The sequence below is a fragment of the Ovis canadensis genome, chromosome 23, assembly GCF_042477335.2.
Source record: "Ovis canadensis isolate MfBH-ARS-UI-01 breed Bighorn chromosome 23, ARS-UI_OviCan_v2, whole genome shotgun sequence".
In the NCBI taxonomy this organism is placed as follows: Eukaryota; Metazoa; Chordata; class Mammalia; order Artiodactyla; family Bovidae; genus Ovis; species Ovis canadensis.
Genome location: NC_091267.1, coordinates 34,356,874 through 34,378,762, shown reverse-complemented (window position 1 = coordinate 34,378,762; position 21,889 = coordinate 34,356,874). Strand labels below are relative to the sequence as shown.

The 21,889-nt window shown below is 45.3% G+C and overlaps 1 protein-coding gene across 22 annotated transcripts in view; it reads left to right on the top strand.

Moving 5' to 3' along the window:
• The window catches only part of FHOD3 (formin homology 2 domain containing 3), a 530,360-nt gene that overhangs the window by 71,682 nt on the left and 436,789 nt on the right, over positions 1–21,889 (top strand). For all 22 annotated transcript variants that reach the window (XM_069568681.1, XM_069568674.1, XM_069568673.1 and 19 more), the window contains exon 3: positions 9,512–9,576. In XM_069568681.1, coding sequence (XP_069424782.1) covers positions 9,512–9,576 — 65 coding nt within the window. The remainder of the gene's footprint in view (positions 1–9,511; positions 9,577–21,889) is intronic.

Genomic DNA, 21,889 nt, shown 5'->3' with positions numbered 1-21,889 from the left:
AGTGAAGGGTTTCCCCCCACTTTTCTTCTTAAGCCGGCAGTATAGGTATGTTGTTGTCTGAGGTTCTCTTGGCAAATCACCAGAGTTAAGGGTCTTGTGTCTTCTCAGTGAAAGAGTTAAGGGTCTTGCGTCTTCTCAGTGAAAGAGTTAAGGGTCTTGCGTCTTCTCAGTGCAAGGCTCGAACTGCAGACCATCAGCCCTGCTCTGGTTACGTGGATGAATTGGGAGGGTGGGTTCAGTGCTGAGCTGAGCAGGGCAGCCCAGAACCCTTGCACACCTGCTCTGGATCAGTGCTAGAGCAGAGCCTCCAATTACCCTGGGAGAAAGCCACTTAGAAGTGCTCGGACAAGACAAGTGAGCTTCTGTGCCGAGTGGACAGTGGAACTGGCCTGGCTCTAAGTCCCCCCGAATGCCAAATTGTGCGATGGGCCAAACATGGTGACCATAGGAATAAGGGCGTCCAGGTGGGTGCTGGACTTTCTGGTGTGGGTTGGACTCAGAAGAAAACTGACCTGCAAAGAGGGAGCCCTCCCAGAACCCCTCCAGTGACAGAGCAGGGAGGCTGCGGTCAGTGTGGCCCACTGTGAGCGGGGAAGGGAGTGACCTAAAGGGTCTGAACCTGGTGGTCAAGGAGGGCAGGTGGCCGGGGGCCTGGGCCAATAAAGGAACCTGTAGATATGATGCTCCTTGAGGGAGGGAAACAGGAGAAGAAATGGACCCATGCCACTAGGTGGATGGTATCCAGATGGTGGACTACTTAGAGAAGTAGGGAGGTTACAGGGGGCAATTTGGGGAGGGGGAGAAGAGGTTTATACTTGTTAATCTGGGATTATGTCAAGCCTCCCTCAAGTTGCAGGGTGGCCAGGTGAGAAATATTGGCCTGGGACTCAGGTGAGAAACATCAAGGCCCAGAGAGATTGGGGGTGATCTTTTGGAGGGAGTTGAAAACCAAAAACTTCTCTAAAATTTGAAGTCTATTAAAAAAAAATTAACATTTAATTATTTTTATTTTGGGGGGAGCAGCACCATGTGGCCTGTGGAATCTTAGTTCCCCAGCCGGAGATCAAACCCGTGCCCCGTGCAGCGGAAGCACAGATTCTTAACGGCTGGACCACTGGGAAGTCCCAAGTCTGTTTTTAAAAAAGTTTTGGTAATTAAGCCATTTTAAGGGTAATCAATTGACTACAAGATGCTCTTAGGAACCCAGGCTTCTTTTATCTTTCTGCTGGGTCATCCTGATGCTAAAGCTCTCATCTTTCATGCTTCATTGTAGTTACAATGTGGCTGCTCTCCCACCTGCATCACATTAAGCCAGGAAGTCATATGTTGAATACAGTACAGTTTTCTGTGATGTAAACAAGAGATTCCAAATTATGGCAGTTTATGTATAAAGGTAAAAATTTCTTTCCTGTGTAAGTGTCCAACTATAGATAGTCATTCTTGGGACTGGTAGAGGAGCCATTCATCCTCAGAATGGGAATTCCACCTCTGTGTCTAAAGTTGTTGCTTCAGCTTTTCCCTTTTCATCCATATCCTAGCTTCCAGAAAGATGGAAATGGACAGAGGGAGTGCATGTCCATTCCTTGGGCACGTAGCTTTCCCTCGCATGGCACTGGCCAAAACTTAGGTTCATGATCATGAACTGTGGGCTTCAGTCAGTTCAGTTCAATTCAGTCACTTAGTCATGTCCGACTGTTTGTGACCCCATGGACTGCAAGCCAAGCCTCCCTGTCCATCACCAGCTCCTGGAACTTGCTCAAACTCATGTCCATAGAGTTGGTGATGTCATCAACCATCTCATCCTTTGTCGTCCGCTTTTCCTCCTGTCTTCAGTCTTTCCCAGCATCAGAGTCTTTTCCAGTGAGTCAGTTCTTCACATCAGGTGACCAAAGTATTAGAGCTTCAGCTTCAGCATCAGTCCTTCCAATGAATATTTGGGACTGACTTCCTCTAGGATTGACTGGTTGGATCTCCTTGCTGTCCAAGGGACTCTTAACAGTCTTCTCCAACACCGCAGTTCAAAAACATCTTTGGCGCTCAGCTTTCTTTATGGTCCAGCTCTCACATCCACACATGACTACTGGAAAAACCATAGCTTTGACTAGACAGACCTTTGTTGGCAAAGTAATGTCTGTGGTTTTTAATATGCTGTCTAGGTTGTCATAGCTTTTCTTCCAAGGAGCAAGCATCTTTTAATTTCATGGCTGCAGTCACCCTCTGCAGTGATTTTGGAGCCCAAGAAAATAATCTCTCTCACTGTTTCCATTGTTTCCCCATCTTTTTGCCATGAAGTGATGGGACCAGATGCCATGATCTTCTTTTTTTGAATGTGGAGTTTTAAGCCAGCTTTTTCACTGTCCTCTTTCACTTTCATCAAGAGGCTCCTCTTCACTTTCTGCCATAAGGGTGGTATCATCTACATACCTGAGGTTATTGATATTTCTCCTGGCAATCTTGATTCCAGCTTGTGCTTCATCCAGCCTGGTATTTCACATGATGTACTCTGCACATAAGTTAAATAAGCAGAGTGACGGTATACAGCCTTGATGTACTCCTGTCTGTTGTTCCATGTCCAGTTCTAACTGTTGCTTCCTGACCTGCATACAGATTTCTCAGGAGGCAGGTCAAGTGGTCTGGTATTCCCATCTCTTTTAGAATTTTCCACAGTTTATTGTGATCCATACAGTCAAAGGCTTTGGCATAGTCAATAAAGCAGAAATAGATGTTTTTCTGGAATTCTGTCACTTTTTCAGTGAGCCAACGAATGTTGGCAATTTGATCTCTGGTTCCTCTACCTTTTCTAAATCCAGCTTGATCATCTGAAAGTTCACAGTTCACATAATGTTGAAGCCTGGCTTGGAGAATTTTGAGCATTACTTTGCTAGCGTGTGAGATGAGTACAATTGTGCAGTAGTTTGAGCATTCTTTGGCATTGCCTTTCTTTGGGATTGGAATGAAAACTGACCTTTTCCAGTCCTGTGGGCACTGCTGAGTTTTCCAAATTTTCTGGCAAATTAGATATGTTACCAAAGCATAATATTACCCTATATTGCAGACAAGGAAGCTGAGCCTCATAGAGGCTAAATAGCTTGTCCAGGATCATGCAGCTGGCTTCAGAGTTTATTCTTTTCACCTCTACTATCTCCTAGGGGAGACCAGAATGTATCCAGAGATGAATGCAGTGACAACCAGCTCTCTTGGACTTTGAGCTTCTGAGGAAATTAATCTTCCCTAGTACTACTCTTTAACTCACTGATGAGTGCATTAAATCTTTCTTCATCCTCCAAACTGGCTGAGTCTCAGAGGTTCAGAAGCTTACTAAGAAGCTTACCCTGGGGCAACTGCTGGGGGCCCTTGTCTCTGCTTCTGCTGCATTGTCCAATGTGTGTTTTCTACTCTTGACTGAAATCATAGCTTAGTTCAGTGGAGAAATATCTGGCAGCATTGATTCTGCTGTTGACTACAAGAAAAAAGTCTTTAAGCCTTTGGCTCCATGCAACTCCATTCTCTTGAGTGCAAGAGAATAATGTAAGCACTTGTTCTTACATTGCCAAGACTTTATACATTTTCTTACAAAAATATTTCCTTGAGAGACAGGGATAGGACTGAAACACATGGGTTTCTGCGAGACTTATTTGGTTAAGCCAGATCTTCCCTAGGCCATAGACATTATTGCAGAGGCTCATGTATTGTGAGAAAGCAGGAAGTTTGCGGGAAGTTCCTTCAGCGGTAGTGCCATCTCGACCCTGGCACGTGTACTTTGGCTGAAGTCTCCTCCGACTGAATGTCTGTTTTAGTTCTCTCATCACTTGGGTGGCACTGGCCTTGGGTGTGGGCGGCTGATTGGTGTGGCTGCTCCCTGAGGCCTGTGATGTTTCTCTGGCAGTGGCTGTGCTGATAGGAATGGAATCTGAATCTCCCTGGGGAGCTTTAGGTCAAGTTAAACTGCCTTTGCCTCTTGGTCACCAGATTCTGGTAACTGATGCACTCCCATTTCACTCTGCTGCAAACAGGCAAACTTGGAAGGAGAGGCAACTATGATACTGATCCAATAAGCCTGTATCAGGGAGAAAAAGACCACTAACGTACTTATGATGAACAGGCATTGACAGACTCTCAGTGAGTTTAAGTTTTGGAACATGGAAACTCTATGAAGGCAGATACCAGAGTTTGTATTAATTAGGGTTTTCCAGAGAAATAGAACCAGTAAGATATGCCTGTCCATCTAGTCTAATATAGCTAGTCTGTCGGGAGAGATTTATTTCATGTAATTGGCTCACACCATTTTGGAGACGGGCAAGTTGAAATTTGTAGAGTGGGCCAGCAGGCTGGAAATTCAGGTAAGAGTTGAGGTTGCTGTCTTGAGTCCAGAGTATGCATGGCAGGCTCATGGGCAGGATTTATATGTTGCTTTCTTGAGACAGATGGTCCTTTGTGGATCTGAGACAGAGTCCAGCACACACTAGTCACCAGTGAACATGTGTGGAGTGAGGGAAAGGATGAGGACACGCCCAGCTGGGAGGCAGCGTCAGGGAGGTGGTAGGCATACAGACTCTGGGGTCAGGCTGCCTGGGTTGGGTTCGAGCTCTGTCACTTTTTATGTGACTTCAGCTATGTTGCATAACTCTTCTGGGCCACAATTTCCTGACTTTCAAAATGGCAATCATATTACCTACTTCATAGGAGTTTTCTGAAGACTAAATCTGTATAAAGTAGTTGGAACCTCATCTGGCACATGATAAGCATTCCAAAAATGTTAACAACTATTATGATTATTATTTGCTGAACCCAGACTGACATAGTATCCCACTGGGGAGAGGGGAAAGCATACCCATGATTATTTAATTTTCCTCTGAAAATTTCAGCTGCAAAATAGAAGACATATTTACTAGAACAGTGGGGATAAACTGATTATTTTTAAATGGATGAAGTGATTATTTCTCTAAAAGAAGTTAAATGAATCAGCGAAAAGATTTTTAGAGTCAATAATAGCAGCAAGATGGCATATGTTAAAGAAATGCATAACAATCAGCATTACCCAATTACAAAATACAGTGGTGGGAGGAGGGAAGCTACCAAATTTAAGAGACCTTTTGATGGATGTTGTCTATACATTGATATTTGATGTAGATAAATAAAACATGGACATCATGTAATTCTTGAATTCTTAGGATTAAACTTTATTTGGTCCTGTTTTATTATATTTACATATTTTATGTTTTGGTTTGTCAATTTTTTAAAAAAGATATTTCCATCTTAATTTTTTGTGTCCTTTTCTGTTAGATTTTAGTATTGAGGTTAAACCAGTTCCTTAAAAAACCTGGGACACTTTTTATCCTTAGTAAATGCTGGAGAAGGTTATCGAGTGAGGTACTTGTACAGCAAACGGCAGAATGATGTGAATGATGGTGGAGTCAGGCACTCTGCTGTCAGCCCAGGTCTGTTTCCATCAGTCACGTGACTTTATGCAGGTTACTTTATTACTACAAGCTTTGCTTCTCTGTCTGTACAATGGGCACAGCAGTGGTACCCACTCCAAAGGTGGGAGAAAGTTGGGGTGGGGGGAGATGAAGGACAACGGTTGTGGACCTGGGTGCACTCACCACCCTATGGGCTCTGCCTTGGCAGCCCCTCTCCTTTGCCATGGACTCCTGGGATCTGGCCCTCATCCCCCGTTGAGGGGTTTCCATAGCCCCTTGGAATTTAGTCTCAAATTCCACTCAGATTTCTTCCATCATTGGATTCTGTGCAAAGGGACAGACAGGGAAGGAGGTGGCAATATCGAGACAGAGGATTTATAAGAAATAAAGACAACTTAAAAATATATAGGCCTTTTTTGTTCTATGCTCTCTTAAATTCCCTTCGGGTTTAACTTTACCAATCTAATTGCCTGTTTTCTCAACGTACGAGCACAGAAAAGATGGCACGTCCAGAATGGCGGGCTAGTGGCTTCCTCAGAAAGACTGTTCTAGTTCAAATACAGGTGCCCGGGTCCCTTGTGACCATGGGTCTGGAGAATTCTGTGGGGAAACTAAAACACCTCCTCCAAATGAAGCTTTGCAGTTGTCTGAAGATAAAAGTAGGGGCTCTCAATGGGCCCTTCTGAGCTTCTCCAGAACTCCCGAGGAATTCTGAACTATTTTCTCCTGCCATCCTGTGCTTCCTCCTCTCTGGGCTTCTCAAGTGTGTATTTTGTCTATCGTTTATTTATTTTTGACTTATAAGTGCTGGTAACATGAGTTACAAAAAATCTTCCAGGTTAGAGAACTTTGGGTTTGCTGTTTCCAGTAGTTAGGGTCTGGCCTTTTTCAGGGGTTCACTGGTTGCTGCTCTCAGTTCTGCCCCATCTCAGCCTTGGGGAGACTGCATGCCTGGTGACTGCTGTTCCCACCCCACCTTTCCTGGTAGTTCACGCAAAAGGCTGTTCAGCAACTCAGTTCAATGTACTTAATGGGATCTTTCTTCCTAGTATGACCATAGGCATGGAAGGAGTGTCATCACTAGGAATGCCTAGAGAAATTTAAATGAGATGGGAAAGGAATATGTTCCAGATGAAGGGTCAGGATAAACCCCCAGAAGAACAATTAAATGAAATGGAAATAGGCAGTGTACAAGAGAAAAGAGTTCAGTGTAATTGTTGTAAAAGTGATCCAAGAACTCAGGGAACCAATGGACACACAGAGCTAGACGTTACAAGTTTTTAACAAAGAGTTAGAAAATATAAAGGACAACCAAGTAGAGTTGAAGAATACAATAATTTTAGTAAAAAATACGCTGCTGCTAAGTCACCCCAGTCATGTCCGACTCTGTGCGACCCCACAGACGGCAGTCCACCAGGCTCCTCCGTCCCTGGGATTCTCCAGGCAAGAGTACTGGAGTGGGTTGCCATTTCCTTCTCCAGTGCATGAAAGTGATAAGTGAAAGTGACATCACTCAGTTGTGTCTGACTCTTAGCGACCCCATGGACTGCAGCCCACCAGGCTCCTCCGTCCATGGGATTTTCCAGGCAAGAGTACTGGAGTGGGGTGCCACTGCCTTTCTAGAAGGAATAAAAAGCAGAATAAGTGAAGCAGAAGAATGAATCAGTGAGCTGGAAGATAGAATGGTGGAAATCACTGCTGGAGAACAGAATAATGAATAAAAAGAAATGAGGACAGTCTCAGAGACCTCTGGGACAACATCAGATGCACCAACATTCGCAGTATAGGGGTCTCAGAAGGAGAAGAGAAAGGACCTGAGAAAATAGTTGAAGAGATAATAGCTGAAAACTTCCTGACATGAGAAGGGAAACAGTCACCCAAGTCCAGAAAGCACAGAGAGTCCCAGGCAGGATAAACCCAAGGAGGAAGATGCTGAGACACAGAGTAATCAAGTGGACAACAGTTAAAGGCAAGGAAAACTATTAAAAGCAACAAGTAACATCCATGGCAATCCCCATAAGGTTATCAGCTGACTTTTCAGCAGAAACTCTGCAAGCAAGAAGGGAGCAGCACGATGAGAGGGAAAAACCTAAGCAAGAATACTCTACCTAGTAAGGCTCTCTTCAGATTTGATGGAGAAACCAAAAGCTTTACTGACAAGCAAAAGCTCAAAGAACTCAACACCACCAAACCAGCTTTAAAACAAATGCAAATTGAGATAGTAGCATTGAAACATATACATTATCATATATAAAATAGATAGCCAATGGGAATTTGGTGTACCAGGCATGGAGCTCAAATCTGATGCTTTGTGATAACCTGGAGCAGTGGAATGGGGTGGGAGGTGGGAGGAGGTTCAAGAGAGTGGGGACATAAGTATGCATCCATGCGTGCTAAGTCACTTCAGTTGTGTCTGACTCTTTGTAACGCTATGGACCATAGCTTGCCAGGTTCTTCTGTCCTCTTCCTGACCCAAGGATCGAACCCACATCTCCTGTGGCTCCTGCATTGCAGGCAGGTTCTTTACCACTGAGCCACCTGGGAAGCCTGGGCATATGTATACTTGTGGCTGATTCATGTTGATGTATAGCAGAAACCAACACAATATTGTGAAATAACTTTCCTCCAATTAAAAATAAATCATAAAAACAAATGCTACAGGAAGTTCTCCAGGTGGAAAAGAAAAGGCTATAACTAGAAACAAGAAAATTACAAAGTGGGAAAGCTCACTTGTAAAGGACTGTCAAGAGAGAAAAAGATTTTTTGTGCATGAAGAAGGTAAGTTTCGAAGAAGTCTGTGTTTATAGGAATCTCAAACTTGTCTTTGAAGATAGGTCGAGTGTTGTGTATTTGTAAACTCAAGACTGGTAACTTGCACATAGCAAAAGCTAAAAGGAAGGACTTGTGGGCATTTGAAGGGACTGTGAGTGAGGACTCTGTGCCTACGAGGAGCTGCCGGATAGAGGCTGCTCCATGTTTTTGTAGGACCATATGAGTGATTTTCTTTTCTCCTTTAAAAGAATAAAAAAAAATTTTTTTTTTGAAACCATGCTTTCCCCTCTTATCTGGTCTCAAGAATAAAACATATGATCTGGTACTGTAATTCCTGTGACTTCATATATATAGTATCATGTGCTCTGGTGAGATTTATGTGCCCTTGTCTTCCAGCACAACCACAAAACCAGGAAGCAGGAAAGCGCTGTGAGACTCTGTTATACATGGAGCCCTGAGGGGGAGGGCTGAGCGTGGCCTGCAGAATGATGGGGAGGGAACTCAGCTACTGAGACACCGAACTGATTACCCGCTCCTGGGATGGTTCCTGGCTCTGTTTAACCTGGCTTCCTTCTTTTTTCCCAAAGCTCAAAGCCTTTTCTACACCAGGAAGACAGAACTCATATGCTCCCCATATATCTTCTCTTATGTGCTCTGGGCTTTAGTTTTCCTCTATAAGAGTGGGCTGAGCCTTTGTGGAAGGAGAACAGGGGGTGGGGGCATCCTATATCTTCCTCTGTAAGAAATGAAGTGAAAAGGAAGCAAAGGTGTGGCAAGGTGCGGTGTAAATTGACATCCTAATGACAAATAGCTTACACACTGTCTTTACTGGACCCTGTCTTCCTGTTGGAACAGTAGAGAAAAAAATGTGTCTTGAATTGTCACACAGCCAATCAGTTCTTTCTGATTGCCCCACTAAGTGTGTCCTTCCCCTATATCCGAAAACATGTAAAAGTAGCCATGGGAATGATCAAGCAGATTTGTGCTGTTACATTCCAGGGATTTCACTTGATGGGCACAGATTTTAAAAACTTCCCAACATGGTCAGGCATGAGTACACGTGACTCTGTGGAGCAGACCAGGTTTGGCAATGAAATGCCTGTGCCAGTCTAACAGAGTCAAACTTCATTGTTTTGTTTTCTGTAAAGTCCTGTGACATCACAGTATTTCAGGATAGATAGTTATTCACTGTGGGTTTCTGCTTATCTGGGGCCCCTCCAGGTAGGCATGTCTGAACCATCAGGTTGATTGACAGCAGGTAAGGTCACCTTGCCAACCCTTCTGATGCCAATAAATGTTCTGTCTCCTGTCTCCATTAGGCGGGGCAAGAAGCACAGCATCATCCTAAGGACACAGCTGTCTGTGAGGGTCCATGCCTGCATTGGTGAGTGACATCTGCAGAAGGGGGTGCTTGCCATCTGGCCTCGGCGATTACACTTGTGATAACTGATGCCACTTCTGGGAATAAAATGCAGTATTCACTCTTAAGCTCTCTATGCTTGGGTTAGCCCCTAGCACAGATGGTTAGAGTTTTTAGGGAAGCAGTTTCTGGCAGTTGTTTTTGAAAGCTACCTCTTTCATTCTGGCTTTCTTTGCTGTTTGGCTGGTGAGTAGAGCTGGAGGTAAGATGGATTGTTGATGAGATTCTTTTTGTCAGTGTGGGGAGAGATGAGGTTCTTCGTGGGGCTGTGCCAGGGTGAACCTCCAACCAGCTGAAGTGACCTTCCTGTGCCTCCTGGTGACTCTCTGCAATCCCCTGGCCTGTGGCCTCAGGCGATTGAAATGGAAATCTCAGGTCAGTATAGGATGGGCCACATGTGGATGCATAGCAGTTGATGTTGAGCAGATTATTTGTGGTTCAGGTGGCCTGCCTGTGGTCACATAAGAAACCTCACCAGCGCCTATTCCTGTAGCTATTGATTTTCCCGGACCCGCTGGTTTCTCCACTGTACACGTGGGCTGAATGGCAATGAGAGCGGTAATTTATGTTAAGCAGACAGACTCCATGGGGAGGTTTCCTCCTGGCACTGGGCCAAGTTGAGGCAAGTACATAGCCTAAAAAGAAAAAGAGAGGACCTAAATTTCACCTTATGCATAGAAGTTTTCCACATCTGAGTCAGTTTGCATTTATTTAATGTGTCATGGTCTTAATTCAGGCCTCTAATTAGGAGAGCATCCGTCATTCTTCGAGGCCCAGTCTATACCTGGAGTGTGGCGTGCATGGGGGCAGTGGAAGGAACCGTTTCCAGTCCCTCCTCCTCCTCCCTGCTTTCCTGTTGGAGACCCAGGGATGGGGTGAGGGAGCAGCTGGCGTGGAGGGGAATCTGGGTAATTCTGTTTCATTTGGGGTTAAGTGGGTGAGGCTGTGAGTGTCTTGAGGAACAACCTTTGTCTGACCCTGTGGTTGATGAGTAATTGTGCAGCTGACACAGAAACCTCAGGAGCTGGAGGGTCAGTGTGTTGGGAGGGTTCGTGATCTTGTTGAAAACGAAGTGAGAGAAATCTGTGGGATCTTCAGCACTGACCCTGCTTTTCAACTGCAGGTAGCACTGAGTGGCCTTAAAATATGCGCGGGCACTTGATTGTATTTAATCATTTACTTCCTTGATTACCTGCTTTATAGTTTTTCCAGTTATTTTCTGTGTGTAAATCATGTCTACCTGTAGAAAAGTCTTGTGATCTATGACTTTGGATAAACTCCCTTCTGACCTTTGTCCTGAATCTAGAACAAAGCCAGATGCATACAGTGTGCTGAATACAACAAATACTGAATACTGGCTGAAATATAGCAGATATCCAGTCAAATTTGGGACATGAATATGAATGTATTTCCCAGGAAGAGTAAGGCACCCAAAAGGAGATTTACATTAAAAAGGCTAGATCAAAGTCCTAATGGGCTAACTTGTTTTAAGAAAATTCACTTATTTGCAGTATACTCTTAAAATGTTTTAAATACAGGATTTTTCTAGCTAGCTGGCTTTCATGTTACTGACTCACTGCATTAACTGATGTATTGTTCCATAGTCCTGGGTGATACATGTAAACACACATCTCATCCCCGTGGCAACTGAACCCCAGCAGCCAGTCCGGCCCAGCCTGCTGTTTCCCCAGACACCCAGGTCTTCCTGCTCAAAGGGTAGAACTGGGTGCTGACAGGATCAGTGTGTTTGTTCCCAAACCTGCTTATGCCAGTTGTACTTGTTATTAGAATTCTATAATTAAATGGGACGTGAACACTTTATAAACTGATTAAGTATGAGTATACGAAGTCACTGCTTTGAGTACATTGAAAACTATTCAAAATTCCTTACTATAAAAGCATTTTTTGTCAATGTGAGTGGGTTGTGATAACCATAACAGGTGTAGTGTTATAAAAATCCAGAAGGATTCTGGTCTTTGTAAGTATCTTCAGTACTTGCTCTACTTCAAAGACACTGAGATTGGGCATCAGAGACAGTATTATGTGAGTGGCTCATGAAAGAAAGTCCATGGGGAGTCCCACTAGACCTTTACTCAAAGAAAGGTCATGGCCCTAAATGATGGGCAGGTGCATCTCCTGAGCAGTGTGCCTGCAACCAGCTATGTCTCATCCCAGAGAAATTGACAGTCAGTCACCATGGCTGCAAGTTAAGAGTCTTAAGGTTCGTATGTGTCATTTTTAAAAGACTTTCTGCTTTAATGGCTTTTCACCATTAATTACCTCAGGCCTGAGTATATTAAATGAGAAGATTTGACCGTGTGAATTACCGTCAATACCCAAGAAGGCAAAGTTTCTTCTTTGTATTAAAAAACCCTCTTTGTCCTTCCGTTTCCTGTTATTGACCAGATCTGAAATAGATTTAATAGCGCAATACTAAGTATTATCCTTTGGTTTATGTCTATACAAAGGAATGAACGCATCCTGTGTGTGGTGTACCACCTGCCACTGTGACATAGTTTTCCCCTTTCCAAATGGAAATATTAGGTGAGATTTCTTTGGGATTAAAGAAAGACAACCAAACCTGGAACAATCTTAAGTTGAAATGGCAAAGGGAAACATGACAGAGGGGAAGAAACCCTTTTCACATCAGTTAGTTGAATCCCTGTTCTTTTTCAAGATCACTTCCCCTCTTCCCCATCTAAGAACTGGTTGATGATTACAGGCATGGGATAGTGGCTGCTGTCAGTCTAGCACCATCTGCAGCTCCCCCCAAAGCTTTCCTTCCCACTGCACGATTGGACTGGAAGGATCCAGGATCCCCGTAGGCCAATGGGCTTAAAATGCTGGCAAGTGAATTTCTCCAAAGTCCTGTTTTCTTCACCCTAATTCTTTTCTCCTTCACCTCTGTTTTTACTAAGTATGGGAATGTTTAGAATCCAGGACTGCTTGTTGATGAATTGGAGGTAACATGCCTTTGGAATTCTGTGTTAATGCTGGAACTCTGTACCCGTTGGGATGAGAGTGGAGTGGAGCCTTCACGATTAGCAACCGAGCAAACCTCATGAGAAATGAAAGCCACGGGGCGCTGCTGTGATGGTCCCAGCTAGCAGCTGAGACAGGGGTCTTTGCTGATAGCACAGCAGGAAGCTGGAATGAGTTTTTGGTGCGTAGAGAGGCCCCATGCTCTTTGTACCTCTGGACTCCTCTCCACTGTATTACTTTGCACATTTTTAGTATGACCGCTTGATGTAACATAGAGTAGCAAACACCGTATGCCTTTGCCGTCTTATAGTTTCAGTCCCTCAGAAAGATAGTGGTCAAATTGTGGAGATGAACTTAACAAAGTTAAAAAAAAAAAATCTATGCGAGGCATGTGAAGTCTGCATTTAATGAGGTTAGCTAGAGAAAACAACTTTTCTGGTCCCAGCAAGTGATCCTATTGCCAGAAGCCGGAAAAATGTTCAGAGGGCCAACCAGCCCTGATGACTAAATCTCATCATGCAGAGAAAGGAGTGGAAGAACTGTGGGGGAAGGAAGGGATTGAGAGTTAAAAAGAAGTAAGGTTTGAAGTCATTAGGTTCCTGAAGTTAATATCTGCAAGTCTTCTGTGGGCTGTCTTTCGAGGCATTGTGTTTGATTTCAGACCTCTGTGCTTCAGTTTTCTGAAGCAAACCCTGTCTTCTCATCAAGCAAGTAAACCCTGTTGATTGATTCTCTGGGACCCATAAGGCTGACACTTTCAAGTATCCAGCTAGAGTTAAAAGGATAAAAAAATTGGCTGAAGATTCCAAAGTGCCATTTACACTTGCAGTCGGGAGGAACAACCCATGTGAAGGGTCTTTAGACCTTGTAGAGCGTGTTTCCCCAAACCTCTGAGATGACAAAGGCTGCCCATAAGAGAGAGGTGAGGTCGGCAGAAGCTGGCAAGGTGGCAGAAGTGATTAAGCTCTCCACGAGCTTAGTTTCATCTCTCATTAAAGGTCAAATCACAAGGATAAAGCTGATTTATTTATTTGCTTATTTTGGCTGTACTGGGTATTCAGTTTTGCGTGGGCTTTTTCTCTAGTTGTGGTGTGCGGTGGCTTCTCTTGTTGCAGAGCAAGGGCTCTGGAGCACAGGCTCAGTAGTTGTGGAGCACAGGCTTAGCTGCTCCCCTGCCTGTAGGATCTTCCCAGACCAGGGCTCAAGCCTATGTCTCCTGCATTGGCAGGTGAATTCTTTACCACTGAGCCACCGAGGAAGCCCACAGGATACGAAAACAACGTAAGGAAAGGCTGTTTCATCCACTGATGCAGAAGAGTAATTTTTCAGCAACTGAAACATCAGCAGAACAAAGCACCGAAATGTTTGTAGACTGTTTTCCTCTCACGAGCTGTTCTGTGCAGCTGTGTGCTTTGTGTTACTCTGTTACAGCAGAGAGCTAAATGACAGTGGAGCGTTTCTTCAAGAAGAACCTTCTAGAGCAAAAGTGACTGCAGCGATTTGGCTCACATGCCAACGGATGGAGAGTCGGTGGCTCCCTGGGGCACGGTATTGAGAAGGATCCTGAGGCTGAGTGCAGTCTTCTTGGGAGGGATACTGTCTCAATGCCGGCTTTCACTGGTGGTGATGGAGGTGGTGTGTGAGTGTGTGGTGTGGGGCTCTTGGTGAGGTGTAGACCTGGTCCAGTGTCTGAACCCTCTCTGGCTACAGTGTAGAGGGCCCTGGGCTTCCTGTGCAGAGAGTGGGGCTGGAGCTGTGACCCGTGAGCGCGGCCACCACCAACACCTCCCTTGCTCAGGTTCTTTCTTCTTATGCCTGTTAGTGCAAGCAAGAGGGCTTGGCTTGAAATCCTGACGCTCCCTTTGCAGAAGGAGGCTTCCAGCGACTGTTTGTGTTTTGTTTTTTCCAGCGACTGTTTTTTGTTTTAGACTTCCTCCCTTTTACAATAAGTCTGTGGCCCATTTTGCCCAGAGTTCTGCCCTCTAGGTAAAGACAAGCTCTTTGGGTTAATCAGATTAAACACTTCTTATCATCTGTTCCCTGTTAATCTGTCTCAGCTCCCAGATGACAGACCTCACGAAATGTCCATGTGTCTAGAAGGCCATTGGGTCTGGGCTGGGGGATATCGACTTGTTTACTCTCTTCACTCTCTCTGGGGGCTGCCTGCCTCTAAGATGCCTTATGGTCACATAGTGAGTGACAGATATGCCCCCCCCCCCAACAACCGCCCAAAAATAAAAAGGAAGAAGGGATATGGGAAGGAGGTGAAACATACCACCAGCTTGTCAAACAACATATCTGTCATAAATACTATAGACGTAGAGGATCAGCAAGGATTTGTTGCTCAAAATTTAAAATAACAACAAGAGATTAAAGAATTGCTCTACCACCTTCAGACACATGAGTAAACATATATGTGGCGGTGAATAAAGAAAAGGAGACACAAACCTATGAGAGAACACAAGAACCTTCCAGATGCAGCTGGAAACTCAGGTCAGCGATGGAAATTAGGAGGCATCCAGAGAGGAAATATGGTTGTGGGCAAATGTGAATTGAAGCCCAGGCAAGAAAAGCAGATGTATCAGGGTCTCTTATGGCAGCTGTTTCATCTTTGTGCTCTCTACTGCCCCCTCCAAGACTTTTCCTTTTTTAAATGATTAATTCATTGCCTCTGTAGGACTGTGTTACCTCTCCTCTCTAAGGATCTCTGGATGTTGGATGATGGAATTTGAATATTGCCTTGTAACCGTTACCTTGTTTTTGTTTGCATTGTTCTAGTGAAATTCTTCCCTGGTGATTCAGAAAAAAGAATCCGCCTGCAATGTGGGAGTCCTGGGTTCAGTCCCTGGGTTGGAAAGATCCCCTGGAGGAGGGCATGGCAACCCACTCCAGTATTCTTGCCTAGAGAATCCCCGTGGACAGAGGAGCCTGGCAGGCTGCAGACCATGGGGTCACAAAAGAGTTGGACACGACTGAGTGACTAAGCACAGTTCAGTTCAGTTCAGTCGCTCAGTCGTGTCCAACTCTGCGACCCCGTGAATCGCAGCACGCCAGGCCTCCCTGTCCATCACCAAATCCCGGAGTTCACCCAGACTCACGTCTATAGAGTCAGTGATGCCATCCGGCCATCTCATCCTCTGTCGTCGTCTTCTCCTCCTGCCCCCAATCCCTCCCAGCATCAGAGTCTTTTCCAGTGAGTCAACTCTTCGCATGAGGTGGCCAAAGTACTGGAGTTTCAGCTTTAGCATCATTCCTTCCAAAGAAATCCCAGGGCTGACCTCCTTCAGAATGGACTGGTTGGATCTCCTTGCAGTTGTACTAAGCACAGTACAGTGAAATTCTAGCCAGTGGTGACAAATTGACACTGAAGAATGTGGTTGTATTGGTGGAGACACCTGTAGCAGATGTTACAAGACAAGTTCAAACCACATGCTGGCAGTTAGACTCCAAAGTTGCTGTCCAGTAGAACCTTACTTCTATCCAGGAAACAACTCCTGGTAAGGAAATCGCTGTGCTTTTGATTTCTTCAAGACTGGTCTTTCTATAAATGCTTTCCGTTCCCAGGTCTGACCTGATGGTGGAGTGTAATGCAAATTCTAGTTCCTGGCTCTCTGCACCAGTGTCTGTCCCCATGAAGAGACAACCTCATTTTTATCATGGATCAATAAGACTGTATGTCAGAAAACAAGCACTTTGTCTCCAGTTTCTAGAGACATTGATATCCAGAGGACTTAGGAGCTGAAAAGGATGGATGGCTTGCAAAGGTCCTGCTAAGGATTGGGTGAACACTTGTGTACTTTTCAGGTCTTGCTGAGAGACTTGAAGACAACAGCTTTCTAGGGAAGGTGATTCTTTGGGCATTTTACTGATTTCTGTTGTGTTAGAAATACCAAATGGGAGGTATTTTAACTTGTAAAAGGAAGCACTTGCAAAACATTAGTAGTTCAGCAAAATATGTAGCCTTTAAAATATTTAAAATATTTTAAACCTGAAAATATTTAAGCTTTAATTTGAAGGGAAAAAAAGACGTTGGGGGAACTGTTATAAGTGCTGTTGGTCTCAAGTTTATATAGTAGAGTAATAGCGACAGAATAGTTTGTTCCTTGGGGGAAAAAAGCTATGACAAACCTAGATAGCATATTAAAAAGCAAAGATGTTACTTTGCTGGCAAAGGTCTGTCTAGTACAAGCTATGGTTTTTTCCAGTAGTCATGTGTGGATGTAAGAGTTGGATCATAAAGAAAGCTGAGTGCCAAAGAATTGATGCTTTTGAACTGTGGTGCTGGAAAACTCTTTGAGAGCCCCTTGGAGTGAAAGGAGATCCAAGCAGTCCATCCTAAAAGAAATCAGTCCTGAATATTCATTGGAAGGACTGATGCTGAAGCTGAAACTCCAATACTTTGGCCACCTGATGCAAAGAACTGATTCACTGGAAAAGACCCTGGTGCTGGGAAAGATTAAAGGCAGGAGGAGAAGGATATAACAGAGGATGAGATGGTTGGACGACATCACCGATTCGATGGACATGAGTTTGAGCAAGCACCAGGAGTTGGTGATGGACAGGGAATCCTGAGTTGCAAAGAGTCGGACATGACTGAGCGACTGAATTGAATTGAGCAGAGGAGAAAATGAAAAAGCTCATATAATTAAAATCTTGTTATCATCACTGAAAAGAAGAACAGCTTCTGTTGTTAATTACACCCAGAGGTGACTCGCTTTGTCTGTATCCTAGTAACTGGACTGTGATGGTGTGGGCAGGAAGGGAGTCCACTTTGCAAGAATCCGGGGCAGTCTTTGTGGGCGGAGGTGTGATGCTAGGTGTGCATTCAACACTTCAGGCACTTCCTAGTCTTCAAAAAAGGCTCCACTTCGGATTCAGTGGTGATCTTAATAACGATCTTAAAGTTAGATAATGTAGCTACAAGTATTTCAAAAGTTGTAAAATGTTACAAAGAAGATTAGTTTGAGAAGAACTCTACTAAATTGGAGCTTGTTTGTTGTTGAGTCGCCCAGTCATGTCCGACTCTCTGTGACCCCGTGGACTGCAGCACACCAGGCCTCTTCCTGTCATCATCTCCTGAAGTTTGCCCAAGTTCATGTCCATTGCATCGGCGATGCCATCCAGCCATCTCATCCTCTGATGCCCTCTTCTCCTTCTGCCCTCAATCTTTCCTGGCATCAGGGACTTTTCTAGTGAGTTGGCTGTTTGGATCAGATGACCAAAATACTGGAGCTTCAGCTTTAGCATCATTCCTTCCATTGAGTATTCAGGGTTGTATTTCCCTTTAGATTGACTGGTTTGATCTCCTTGCTGTCCATGGGATTGTCAGGAGTCTTCTCCAGCACCACAGTTTTCATCAGTTCTTTGGAACTTATTTACCTCGGCCATTTAAAAAAGGCCATGTGAACCATGTTCATTGAATGACACTTTTGCAGTATTTCTCTTCTCACTCATGTTTCACAGACCCTTTCTATCCCTCCTGAGTCTTGGGACGGGCTGAGGAAAGTGGACATTTTCTCAAGACCACATGCCTGGGATGGGCTATTCCCTGACCGGGGGTCTTTGCCCTGGCCTGATACTTCTCTTTTTAGGCTATTTTATGTAACCTCCAGGCTTCCCTGGTGGCTCAGTGGTAAAGAATCCACCTGCCAATGTAGGAGACCCATGTTCTATCCCCTGGGTCAGGAAGATCCCCTGGAGAAGGAAATGGCAACCCACTCCACTATTCTTGTCTGGAGAATCCCAGGGCCAGAGGAGCCTGGCAGGTTACAGTCCACGGGGTCACAAAGAGTCAGACACAACTGAGCAACTAAACAACAACAACAACAATATAGTCTTTAGCTCGTCTTCACATGTGGCTGCAGACTGATGCAACCCTTCTGGTTTAAAAAGTCTGAGAAGTGCTGCTGAAACATCTAATATAACATTTTTCCCAAACGAAGTTTTGCCAGGCTTCAGAAGATGGTCTTCCAGCTGGGTTCCCCCAAGTGTGGTTCACAGATTGCCTTAGGGGAAAGGAAGCAGCCGAGATAAATGGCTTTCACCCTTCAAGAGCTGTCCGTGTTTAGTAATGCAGTTATGATCCTTTCTTCTGGGTTGAGCTGCCAACTCCTTTAGGTGGAACTGGAGCTTCTGGGTCCCTTCCTGGCTCCATCCTGACCACTGGACATGTGGCCCCTCATTTTGGGCTTCGAGTTAGGAAGTCCCTGGGAACAATTGCCTCTGGCTTTAGGAGCTATCCAGAAAGAACAGCAGGGTTCTAGGCAGGAAGCTGGGGAGTCCTCCTGCTCCTGGCTTGGAGATTTGGTTCATATCTGAGGAGATCTATGATGTAGGGGTTCCGTGCCAGGTAGCCGCTAGCTGTTGAAGCTAGCTCCTTGAAGGTGGACTGTTTTATATCCAGCCTACAAAACAAAGCAGACCTCACCTTATTTGTTGAGTAAATAAAGCCTCTTGTGATATTGTGGTTTCTATTAAGAATGTGTATTTGGTCTTCATCCTGTTTCTGGCACAGAACTTCTAAAACCCTTGGAATTTCCTAAATGGTAAGAGCAACAGAGATATTTTTTGTTATATTGACATGGTGACTTTTGTACTCCACCTAGGGATGGGGGCTGGTTGCTACAGGAGCCAACCATGTGATTGTGTGTGTTAGCTGCTGCTGCTGCTGCTGCTGCTGCTAAGCCGCTTCAGTCGTGTCTGACTCTGTGTGACCCCATAGACGGCCGCCCACCAGGCTCCCCCGTCCCTGGGATTCTCCAGGCAAGAACACTGGAGTGGGGTGCCATTTCCTTCTCCAGTGCATGAAAGTGAAAAGTGAAAGGGAAGTTGCTCAGTCATGTCTGACTCCTAGCGACCCCATGGACTGCAGCCCACCAGGCTCCTCCGTCCATGGGACCCTCCAGGCAAGAGTACGGGAGTGGAGTGCCATTACTTAGTCATGTCCAACTCTTTGCAATGCCATAGACTATAGCCTGCCAGGAGCTTCTGTCCGTGGAGTTCTCCAGGCAGGAATAGTGGAGTGGATAGCTATTCCCTTCTCTAGGGGATCTTCCCAACCCTGGAGATCAGGGTTCCAACTTGACTGAACCTGGGTCTCCTGCATTGCAGGGGGATTCTTTACTGTCTGAGGCATCAGGGAATCCCCACCATGTGATCAGAGGTTTGGAACTTTCCAATTTACCCCCTGACCTTCAGGGAGATGAGAGGCGTTAGATAGAGGTTGGATGAATCACCAATGGCCAATGATTTAATCAGTTATGACCCTGTAATGAAGCCTCTATTAAAAACCCCTAAAGTATAGGTTTCAGAGAACCTCTGGGTTGGTGAACACACAGGGATTCAGGGAGAGTGGCATCTGGAGAGGGCATGGAAGATCCTCGCTCTTGCCCTTGACTTTGCCTGCTGTATTTCTTCCACGTGGCTGTTCCTGATTTACATCCTTCCATAATGAACTGGTGACCTAGTGAGTGAAATGTTTCTCTTAAGTTCTGTGAACTGCTCTAACAAGTTAATCAAACCCAAGGAGAGGTTCATTGGAACCTCTGATCTGTTGCTGGTTGATCAGAAGCATGGGTAACAACTTGGGATTGGCTTCTGAAGTCGGGTGGGGGCATTCTTGTGGGATGACTTATGGGACAGCTATTGCACCGTCTAGATAGTGTCAGCATCAAGACGAATGGCTGGACACTCAGCTGGTGGTCTGAGGATGGCTTGTTGGTGTGGGGAAGCCTAGACAGACACACAGACACACGTACACACAGACACACAGACACACACACACACACTGGAATTGGGTCCAGGAACTCAAAAGAACCACTGAAAAGGTTGTAGAATTGACATGTATTTAAGTTTAATTCATTTGCTTTCAGAATTGAATTTCTTAGGTATTTTCTCAGAAAGAAGAATAAAAGGCAGTAAACAGAATGTGGAAGGAAGTAGAAAGTAACAAAGCTGTGCAAGTGGGTGGAGTATCCTTTAAAGAGTGTTTCCAGGAGGACTCTCAGTTCTGGAGGTCTCGTGTAAAGCTGGAAGTGCATAGCTTCTGGTTGCTCGTGGCCTGGTTGCTAGGCAGAGCAATGTGAGTGGGGTCTGGGGGCCACTGTCTGCCTCCACCCTGGGTAGTTCTGGGTCCCCCATGGAGCTGTGACCCTTAAATCTGCATCCTGAGGTTGCAGGTAAGATGGTGGTGATTTGTGCCAACACCCTGACAGAAGACTGCTCTTCGGAACAGAGCCTGGGACGCTTCTTTTGGGGAAGGGGGTGAGATGCTCTTGGTCCCAGTGTAACCAGTTGATGACCACTGAAAAACTCGTGAAGAAGATGGTGAAGCATCGTGAAGGGTGATCGTGGATCTTCCTGGGGCAGGTGATGGAATGTGCCCCGGTGGAGATGCTGATTCTGATTGTTCCAAGCAGGGATGGCCAAGACCTGGTGGTTGGCCTGTGCAGGCAACATATGATGACTTGAGAGCCTGCTAGCCCCACTGTCGCCTCTTCTTTGGAAGGATCCTTCCTGGGTGGGTGCAGTGTGTGCCCTGGATGTCGCCTAGGGATGGATGATGGACAGATGGAAGGAGTGCAGGGATTTAGGTCTGAAGATTTTGTCTGAAAGCAGAGTCAGAGTCATTATGAATCACACTGCTCTCCCTGCCACGCGCCTTAGTCTAGGGGAGGAGGACCAACACTGGCTTCACTTGGGGCCTTTTGGGGGTGGACGCTGCATGTGAGTCATCCCCAGGCCCCATCAGCTGCTGTATTGAGCACCTGCTCCGTGCAGAGTGCTTAACACAGGTTATTCCATTTATCCTTCTGACACATTCATTATATTTACAGAAGAAGAAAGCGGGATTCAGAAAGGTTTGCTTGCTCGCCCAGGGACAGAGAGCTGAACCGCAGAGCTGATTCACATCTGTATCTGTCAGCTGTTAGCTGGAAAAGTCCTATTGTGTTACTTTTTATGAAGTTTTCCTTTTATACAAGCAGAAAGGGAAATTTCCACTGCATTTCCGTCCCACCAGACACTGAGCAAAGTACTATCTACTTTAGTCCTCACAACAACCTCTGAGGGGAGGGGATTACTACTCCCATTTAACAGAGGAGAACACTGAGGCACTTGTGGTCTGCTTGCTTGGCTGAGGTCTCGAGGGGAGTATGTGACAGAGCTGAGATACTCATGTGGGTCTTCCTGACTCCAGGGCCTGTACTTGCATTGGCTGGCCTTTATCAGTGATTACCATGCTCCAGGAATCTGCTGGGAGAAGGCAATGGCACCCGACTCCAGTACTCTTGCCTGG